Genomic DNA, 10,659 nt, shown 5'->3' on the forward strand with positions numbered 1-10,659 from the left:
CTGACCCCAGAAGCGGGTGGACAAGCTGGGCATCTTGGTGGGACATCCATACAGACAGCTGCTGTGCTTCAGAGAAAGAAACCAAGTTTATGGGGGCAATTTGGGGGCAGCTACGGGGTCTCAATATTTACCTCTTATCTTTGGATGGCTAAGAATGAAGGAAATGGAATAGCCATGTGGACATCAATTGGATTTAGAGGAACCAAATTCACAGGCAAGGTTCTGTAGAACTTACTGAGTAGGCGGAATCACTACAATTAATCAATTAAATGTAGATCAAGCTGTACAATATCTAGCAATTCATTTGACCAATATGGTCAATTACTCTCAGGCTGGCATCCCTATTTGGATTCTTACCAGGGTAAAATGTGGAAGCTCATATATGTGTGGTTTCTTGGAGGAAGGGTGGATAAAAAGGTGCTAAATGTGGACCCTGAAGGCACCAGATGCAGTCTGCTGTTCAAAGCTAGGCAGGGTCAGATCTGATTAGTACATGGATGGGGGACCAACAAGGAATACTTGGCATTGTAGGTTATATTTCAGAGGAAGGCAGTTCAACCCACCTCTGGTTGTTGCTTATATTGAAAAAACCCTATGAAATGAATGGTCCACCATAAATCAATAGGAGCCAGCATGGTGAAGATGTTTTAGTGTTGGACTATGACTATGACTCTGGAGACTAGGGTTCAGTTCCCCGCTTGGCCATAAAAACCTACTGGTGGACCTTGGGCAAGTCATGGTCTCTTAGTCTTAGAGCAATGGCAAACCTCCTCTGAAAAAACGTGCCAAGAAACCCTTATGATGGATTCACCTTAGGGGAGGCATAAGTCAGAAATGACTTGAAGGCACACAACAACACACACACTCGAGTTGAAGACACATACACACACAAACAAGGAAAACATTAAATAGGGTCATCAAATATCATCACCCTCCGTCCCTTTGTCAAGTGCAATTGCCACCAGAAGCTGATTCATACAGAGAGCTAAAACAGCTGAGGGAAGGTGTGTCCCTACTTTTCGTTCCTGTTTGGCAAAGCGTGTGATTAGATGTTTCCTTGTTTCATTGCTGGGGCAGTAAATCTGGAGTTGCACAAACCATCTGGGACAAGGACCCATTTTCTAACATCGGGGCACATCTTGTGAAATTAGGAGGCCACATGTTCCATACCTGGCATGGCACTTTAAAAAAAATTCAAATGTTGAACAGCTGGAAGGGAGACATTGCCAACTGGATAAGATAACTCTGTGCCAGTTCCAGAAATGAGATGTGCCCAATGCCCTACCTCTGCTTTTATCGCCCCTGCGTTCCACTCCTCCTCCTCAATTCCAAAAATAGAACAACTTTGAAAACACACCTTGAGAAGATAGTGAAAGGACGTCATATGTTCTACCATGAGAAGGGCAGATGGGAGGGAATGAGGAGGAATGTGAGGACAGATCATGGTTCATGTCTAAGTCTATTCCAACCCACGAATGTTCCAAAGTGAGCCATTGTGGTGTCGTAGTTTGAGCATCAGACTACGACTCTGAAGACAAGAGTTCAGATCCCCGCTCCGTCATGGAAACCCACTGGTTGATCTCGGACAAGTCAATGTTGTTCAGCTTCACAGGAAGGCCATGACAAACTGCCTCTGAACCTGTGAAGTTGAAGGCTTTCATGGCCAGCATCCATAGATTTTTGTGGGTTTTTTTTGGGCTATGCAGCCATGTTCTAGAAGAGTTTATTCCTGACGTTTCAGCTGCATCTGTGGCTGGCATCTTCAGAGACTGGGATTCTCTGAAGATGTCAAACTCTTCTAGAACATGGCCACATACCCCGAAAAACCCACAAACATCTATCTCCTCTGAACAAATCTTGCTAAGAAAACCCCATGATGCATTTGCCTTAAAGTTGCCATACGTTAGACACAACTCGAAAGGAACACAACTGGGTCTCTAAACACTGTGGTTCAAAGCGTATTGTTGTCCGCGACTAGAGTAGACACATTAAGTCAGTTGGATTTACCTCCATGTTGATTCACTGTTCAACAATTGTTTTAATGAGTCTACTCATTCATGCCAGGGTGCATAGCTTAATGTAGGCATGGACAGTCGTGTGACCTCCAGGTGCTTTGGAGTCCATTCCAATAAGTCCGAAGTAAGTATGGTAAACGTTAAGTGATGATGCGACTTGTCATCAGAAACATCTGGAGGGCCCTAGGTTGGCCAAAGCCTCATGAGACTAAACTGAGTTATCTCTGAGTTTACAGTAAATCCCAACTGAGCAACAAGGAAACAAAGAATTAACACATTCTCTTCTAAGCCTCTTTAATCGCAATCCCTAAAAATATACAACTTATACTTTTCCTTTTTCTATTCCTCTTAGGTTCCAGATGGTTCCAGAGGATTAATCCTGACTGTCCATCCTAAACTGGGATTGCTGGAAGGTACAGTTCCAGCATGGTCCAAGAGGATGGTCATTGCTCCTTTTTATTCAACTGTGCAAATAGCTGGGCTGAATCCAGGTCCAGATCATTTGCCGTTCACTGGCCACAAAAGTTTTCCTGAGCACCATCCTTTTCCTTTTTTGCAGAGAAGGAAAAGGTGTTGCACAAGAGCTATTTATTTGTTTAAGTTGTGTATCACAGAGGATTTTAGTAGTAATTTGCTTCAGTTTTCTGTAAACTGGCTTGAGTCCTGTACCAGAAGAAAGGTGAGATACAAATTAAATACATAAATAAAATTACATACCAACAATAAATCCCTCTTTTTGCACTGCCCATAAAACAATATATACCTACATAAGTTGTTGAAAGGATTCCACCCTGTGGCTGCAAAATGTATTTATCTTTATTTGATTCATTTACATATTTCTATCTGACTCTGTATCATGACACTTCAGGGTGGCGTACCAGTAAAACCAATTTAAACAGCTGAAAATGGATGAATTAAGTTGACTAGTTCATGAAGCAGACTTAAAGTGCATTTGATCATTTAGCAAGGTGTTATTTTTTAAAAGGTATAGTTTAAAAACAAGTGCATGGTAAGACTGAAATAAACCAACTGCGTGTGATAATCATTTGTGCAATTACTCACCATTTTCACTTTATTTGCGGGATGCCTTTATCTCTCTTTAATGCCAAAATTAGCCTCAGTGTGGTAAACGCCTAATAAACAGCAATGTTTTACTTGCCATGGAAACAAAACCAGCATTGGTACCAATGTGTCGTCCAAGAGGAGGGCATTCCACAATTGGGGTTCCACAGCTGAGAAGGTCCTCTTTCATATCCCCACATAATGGGGGACACAGAACCCTGGCAGCAACCTCCAATCCTTGAGTACTGAGTTCCTAATTTTAAATGTAATCACAAACACCTCAAATTCAGACCTGACACATATTGGAAGCAAATGTGCATGGACTCTGATAAATAATAGAGTCCCAGAGCACTGTAAAATTAATGCCCCAAATCCTGTATCATGGTTTTTGTTACGTACGTTTATGGCCTGAGACAGATGGGCCAAAAGCGCCATTTTGCCGCCGATACAAGGGTTCTGGAGCACAAAGCAACCGCACACTCTCAAACCCTAGTCCATATGGGCGTCATCATCCTGGCGGCATCCTGTCCACATGGGCACCGCCATGATGACGATGATGTCGTGCAGCGTGTACATGCTGCTGAGCATTGCGTACATCATGAGTGTGCCAATGGTGCACTCGTGACATACTCAACACGCCACAAAAAGAACCCGGAAAAGGAAGGTTCTTTTTATTACAGAAGGATGGCGCACGGTTTGGCGGCTGCGCCGTCCTTCCGCAGTTAAAACGGGCAAATCCAGCCTGCCATTTCAGGACAGTCTATACTGCTCCTTATATATGTGTGTGTTGCATGCCTTCATGTTCATTTCCAACTTACAGCAACCCTAAGGCGAACCTACAGACAGAAAAATTCTAGTCTACACAGATGATATTTGACTTTTCCAAAAGATGGGATCCACCAGCATCTATAGCATGAACTTATGCATTTTCATTTACCTAGTAATATGGAAACATGTTTGAATGTGTCCACACAGACCTACATTTAATGCTAGGGTTCCAGGTAAAAAAGATAACCACCGGAGAATGATCTTACCAGATGATCCCTAGTGGGGTCCTCATTCAGCACTCAAACTACTATAGTATACTGGTTGATACTTCAGGTACATACCCAACATGTATGGTTAGAAGTGGATTGTAGTAAGAAAAGATAAAGGCAGAAGGCACTGGCAATGCCAATGCCATGATCAATGTCATTCACAAAGCTTTTATGGATATTCTCCAGTAGTCCATGTTGACATCTCCATCTTGTGGAACCCTGTTGTTCTGAATAGTCACAGCTCCCATTTTGTCCCTTTGGAGAATTATTTTGGACACACATTTCTGCAAATGTGGTGACTGTGCAATTTCTTTCTCGTCCATCCACCCCCACAACCACCTCTGTAGCTAGAAAATGCTGCTGACATTGAGCATGAGGCTATTATCTTAGCGCAGCCAGCTCCACAATGTGCTTGAATATTGCATTGCACATTTCTTAAGCATTAACGCTCATTATGCATTGCTGAAATTATTTTTTAAAGGGAATAGTTCCAGTCAATTTGCTCATCCCCTTTTCATGCACAAGCTTGTACAGAACAACAAGTTGTAAAATAAATGTTTGGAGAGTATTCTAGAAAATGCATAAATTAGGTATGCAAATATTTGCTGATTCTTGTTCTTGATAAAGAGGCAATTTGTCACCAATTTTCTTCTCGAAGGAACATGTAATTTTAGTACTATTCTTCCCACTATGAGAAAGACATCGAACAACCACAGTTTTCGAGGCCTATTTGCAATTAAGGAGTTATTCTGTGCAAAATGTGCATGTTGTTATTTTGCACAGAGAACAACATTTTCTGCATAGGATAAAGCTTTTTAATAATATTCCTATATAGAGATATTGTTTCTTACACAGAAAAGGCTGTTTCCTGAGCAGGAAATGCACTGATTTCACTGCAAATCAACCCCATATTGCATTGCCTTGAACATCCCCAATTGCAACATTTTCTGTGCAATAAATAACTTTTTCTGGGCATGAAATAATATTTCTATTTGGAAATATCATTTTATGTGCAGAAAAAGCTTTTTCCCTCTCTCTGGAAAACCATCACATGAAAATTTTGTGCAAAATAAGTCCCAAACTGCAGAGATTCTCATCAGTTTAGGATGCATCTCAATACTAAAACAACAACAACAACAACAACAACAACAACAAAATCTGTTTATTGTGTTTTAGCAAATAGCCATTGCACATAAACATACTGAAAAAACACTTCTCATTTTACATTTTTTCCAGGTATATCTGAATATTATTTCCTTATTTCTGAAGGAAACAATGTGTAAGTTTTGCAATTTTCTTCACAATGCATTAAAGTTGTTGAAAACTTTATTTTTCAAAGACTATTACAATTTTCCAATACTTTAAAATCCAAGTGTGTCCTTGGAGTTAAAATATATGTTTGGGGGGGAAATCCTTCATCTTGTAGACAAGATTTCAAAGTGAGTTTCAGCAATGTAGTGGAATGGCAACCTTCATGTTCATGCTGTTCTTTGGGCACATCATGCGGAGGAACAACTCATTCGAAAAGGAAATAATGGTCTGAGACAGATGGGCCAAAAGTGGCGTGGCACCACTGATTTTAGGGTTCTGGAGTGTGCAGCAACCTCACGCTCCGGAACCCTATCATGTGCTGGTGGCACCATGACTGTGCGGCCCTGTACATATCCATGACGCAAGTGCGGTGCAGCATCCACACCTCTGGATGCCACTCTTGTGTCATTGATGCACCATAGCGCACCAATGGCACGCTGATCACATCATCTGTGTGCGCCAAGAAGAACCCTTCCGGGTTCTTTTTGGTCCGGAGGGATGCCGTGTGGTTTGGCTACTGTGGCGTCCCTCTGGAGGAAAACTGGGCGCCTCCAGTCCACCCTTTTGGGGTGGTCTGGAGAACTCTAATACTAGGATAGATAGAGGGTAATAGAAAAAGAGGACAATTACACACCAGATAGATAGACTCAGCTAAGGAGAATATGACCCTGAATTTACAGGACCTAAGCAGAGCACTGGAAGAAGGGGGTCTTGGAGATGTTTCATCCACAGGGTCACCATGAGTCAAGGTTGACCTGGGGGCAGAGAACAACAGCAAATGAAATACATCCTTTTTTATTGTCCTGAATCTTCCACCATTCATTGAATAGCCCCAAATTATGCCCAACATAGGGACATTTGAATATGGACTTCCCTGGCAATTTAGGACTATTAGAACATACACTGAAAGCAGTTCCATGTAGCTGTGTGTCAATATTTACACCAAGGTGTATGGCTCAAGCACCCCTGCACTTAAGGTATTAATGCTTCGAGTTCATCACCTCTGTTTGGCAACTCTCCTAGGTGGAGCTCCTATTGTGCTGAGCCCAAAGGAAAAGCATAGTAAACACAACCAAGAACGTGATTAGGACTATCATCTTGATAATCAAATGCTGGAGTGTGTGGCGGGTGGGTCATGTCTTACCGCAACTCCCTTTGAGGTATCAATGGATGGCGTCACGCCCAAATTGTGTGTCATACCCTCCTGGTAGTGGACTGAGGAGTATAAAAAGATGGGAGCTCAAGGTCTTCCACTATCACCTCGCTTGACTCTTCAGCTCCTCCAGAAAGAACGAGGTAAGAAAGATCAGGTTCATTTCAGAGCTAGACTTATTTTTGTGGGAGAAGGAGAGGGTCTTTTCTAACCAATTCTTTCTTCCAGATCCCATTGAACGGGTGGTTTTAGAATCTCGCTTTTTTTGTCAGTGGTATCAGATAGGGAGCAGAAGGAAGTCTTTTAGACCGATGATGTGAACTCAGAATTGAACGATATGTTGAACATTTGCTTAAAATTACACAAAGCTGGCATGTTTTTAGAGGTTCTTCTCCAAGCTGAATTTCAAAGGGATCATCTTCCCTTTTCGACCAGTGTTTTAAGAGACACGTTCTTCCATGATCTCTCATTCCTCAAGGTTATAATCTTAATGATGTGACACAGGACCTTAATAGTGGTAGCACCCTGATCTCTATACCTCCCCACCATGGAAGATCCATCAAACCTTATTTTCCTGCATTCTTTTATTTGGTGCCAAGTTCTTAATCATTTGCTTTTTGCTTTGGTCCATATGATATAGCCTAGGAGTTTATCGCACAGCCCCTTGGGACGCTTTCGGCGCGGAACGAAAGGGGGCAGGATGAGAACAGAAAGGGGGCTATTACCCATTTTATCGCATGCCGGAACACCGCCGATGCTGCCGGACGTTCCCATTCCCTAATTAATCCATCCCATAGGAGGTGATTTTCAGGGTTCACTTCCTATGGGATGGATCGGTTAGGGAATGTGAATGTCCAGCAGTGTCGGCGGCATTCCGGCATGTGATAAAATGGGTAATAGCCATGAAAATCACCTCCACTGGGACAGATTGTGAACAGAATGGGAACGTCTGGTGGCGTTGGTGTTCCGATGTGCAATAAAATGGGTGATATCCCCATTCTGTTCCCATCCCGCCCCATTTTGTTCCGCTTCAGGAGCATCCCAAGGGGGTTGTGTGATAAGCTTCATTGTCATAAATATGTAGCTTAACCTCAGTAAATATGTAGCTTAACATCAGGTAAACCTAGAAAGGAGAATTCTATACAATAAGACTGAGATTGTGCAAACAACAACAACACATGTTTTTGAGAGGAAGAAAAACGCCATTTTCTGTATAGAAATTCATTTTCCTGCACAGAAAGCGACAACTTTCTGCAGAGGAAATGATGATTTCTGTGCAACGCACACATTTTCATGCAGAATGTGTTATCAATTCTGAGTAGTCTTCAGAGACTGCTGTGAATGATAATGTTCAGAAATGTAAAAGAAAAATTGTAACTTTATTTGTTCTTCCCTGTGAGAACAAAGCTTGCCAAGATTTTACATCCTTCCTAAACAGGGAACAGTTTAATCCAGGCATACATTTCTGCAGTTGTAACTTCCTTTGCACCAGTTCTGCTCTGTACATCATTGTGCACACACATGTGCATTATGTGTGCACACAGATCTGTGCAAAGGTATGCAAGGATAAATTACTGTAAAGATGGAGTGAAATAGAGAAATTTTAATTATGAACAAGTAAGCTTTACACTCCTACTCACCCAATTCTTTTCTGTCTTGAATTAAAATATGAGCCTAGCATAATTCCCATTTATTCTCCATGGACCATGGAATCTCAAATTTTCATCTTTAAATCAAGCTTGCTTACTTAAGCAGAAGGTTCTATTCTTTCTCCTTCGACAACTTGATAGCATTCCAGAAAGTAAGGTCCTGGCTATCATATGGAAGCATTTTACAGTGTGATGCAGGAAATAACACAATTTATATTATAAATCCATCCAATGTGAGGCAAGCAGAAAATAATCCATCAGTATTGTCCATCACTTGTGAGGACTGCAGTGCGCATGACCTTGGGACTTCTGGCCTTTTTGCGTTGATCTCCATGTAGCTACAGGGCCAGATTCTCCAAAGATCACCCTAATGGTTTAATTAAAATGTTTATTGTCGACATAAGTTCAGATTTGCATTGTGACTCCCTAAGGGCAGCTTGCGACATTTCCCCATGCCATTACAGTGATTGTCCCATCATAAAGGTGGAGGAGAACCAATTAAATGAGGATTGCTCACTTATAAAAAAGTTTTGCTGTGCTCAGAAAGATTTGCCTTTGAGAAATGGAACTTCGTAAGACATCCGCTCCCTTGGATTTCTCTTCCTAAGTGATCCATCCCCGATAATAACAGAACAGTTCTCATGAACATAACTACTACCTGACAAGTTATCCAATTAAGACATCTTCTAAAGTGATGTTGCACTGCTACAGATCTAGCCATGCCCTCTCTTTTGTCTCTTATCCGTAAGAGATCTCATTTTGTCCCAGTTTTAGAACCATCCAAGTCCAGAAGTCTATACCAAAGCCATTGTCCTTAAAGGATAGTCCAGCTACTCCATGTTTAGAACAGGAATGGACAACTGAAAGAGGCTCAAATTACTCTCCAGGAGACCTTGTAGGACACACTCTCCAACATTGAACTGAAATCTCTTTTCCTATAATTTGAATCCATTGCTCCAGGTCCTATTCTCTGGAGCTGCAGAAAACAAGCTTGTGCTATTCTCAATATGATACCCCTTCAGATATTGAAACATGGTTGTCTTGTGCTTCTTAACCTTCGCTTCCCCAGGCTAAACATACCCAACTCCTTAAGCTGCTCCTCATAGAGCTTGGGGGTTTCTAGACCATTAACCATTTTGGTTGCCCTCCTCTGGACATCCTCCAGCTTAAAGGTTAAATGTACCTGGGAACCTCTCAACATACATATCAGTACTTATGGACTCTTTTGTGAATCAGGGAATATGATCTGAACTATTTCTCCACCAATATATATGAACTTGAAATAAGTTGAATGAAAGTTTCACATACTACTCATGTATAATCCTGCTCTTTCAGAACATCCACTACCCCGCAAAAATGTCTGCTGAGGGATACCGCAACCAGTGCTATGCCAGCTGTCCTGCATCCACAGTGACGATACAGCCACCACCCTTCGTCCTATCAATCCCAGGGCCAGCGCTTTACTGTCCAGACCAAGCCTTCGGCATTGAACAATACAACCCTTGTGCAGGCTTTGGCGGTGGATATGGCAGCATGGGAGGCAGTGGCGGTGGATATGGGGGTGGCCGTGGTATAGGCAGCAGTGGTGGTTTAAGCTTAGGCAGTGGTTTGGGTGGCGGTGGAGGAGGTATGGGTGGCAGTGGAGGTTTTGGTGGCCTTGGAGGTGGCATGGGTGGAGGTGGTTTTGGTGGTAGAGGTTATGGTGGACGTGGTGGTGGCAGCCTGGGTGGCGGCATTGGCAGCAGTGGTGGTTTTGGAGGTGGTTCCAGTGGTGGATTGGGTGGAGGAAGCAGTGGTATATCAGGAGGCAGTGTTAGGGGTGGACGTAGGGGTAGCATAGGTGGTGGGCGTAGGGGCAGCATAAGTGGTGGCAGCAGTGGACGAAGAGGCAGTGTAGGAAGTGTTACTGGCAGTGGGGGAAGAAGAGGAAGTGTGGGTGGTGGCGTTAGTAGTGGTTATGGAATTGGTGGGTCAGGAGGCAGCATGGGTGGTGGTGTCAGTGGTGGATCAGGAGGGAGCATAGGTGGTGGTATTGGCAGTGGAGGGCGAAGAGGAAGTGTAGGTGGTGGCATTAGCAGTGGTTATGGCATGACTGGTGGTGTCAGTGGTGGATCAGGAGGCAGCTTGGGTGGTAGTGGCAGTACTACTAGACACAGCAGTAGCCGCCGTTACAGTGGCGGTCGCCGATACAGTGGCGGTCGCCGATACAGTGGCGGTCGCCGATACAGTGGTGGCGGTGGATACAGCAGTGGTGGATACAGTAGCGGTGGATATGGAAGTGGTGGATATGGAAGTGGGGGTTATGGCAGTGGGGGATATGGAAGTGGTGGATACAGCGGTGGATATGGAAGCGGTGGATATGGCGGTGGATATGGAAGCGGTGGATATGGCGGTGGATATGGAAGCGGTGGATATGGCGGTGGATATGGAAG

General features: G+C 43.2%; 1 protein-coding gene across 1 annotated transcript in view; it reads left to right on the plus strand.

The window, feature by feature from the left end:
- Nucleotides 1-6,679: 6,679 nt before the first annotated feature.
- The window catches only part of LOC121915775 (glycine-rich cell wall structural protein-like), a 4,724-nt gene continuing 744 nt past the window's right edge, over nucleotides 6,680-10,659 (plus strand). Inside the window, 3 exon segments of the mRNA XM_042440287.1 lie at nucleotides 6,680-6,721; nucleotides 9,563-10,656; nucleotides 10,658-10,659. The exon segment at nucleotides 10,658-10,659 is cut by the window's right edge and continues 744 nt beyond it. Of these exon segments, the coding sequence (XP_042296221.1) occupies nucleotides 9,584-10,656; nucleotides 10,658-10,659 (1,075 nt within the window). The 5' untranslated portion in view covers nucleotides 6,680-6,721; nucleotides 9,563-9,583.

This window comes from Sceloporus undulatus, chromosome 9 (genome assembly GCF_019175285.1).
Source record: "Sceloporus undulatus isolate JIND9_A2432 ecotype Alabama chromosome 9, SceUnd_v1.1, whole genome shotgun sequence".
Taxonomy (NCBI): Eukaryota; Metazoa; Chordata; class Lepidosauria; order Squamata; family Phrynosomatidae; genus Sceloporus; species Sceloporus undulatus.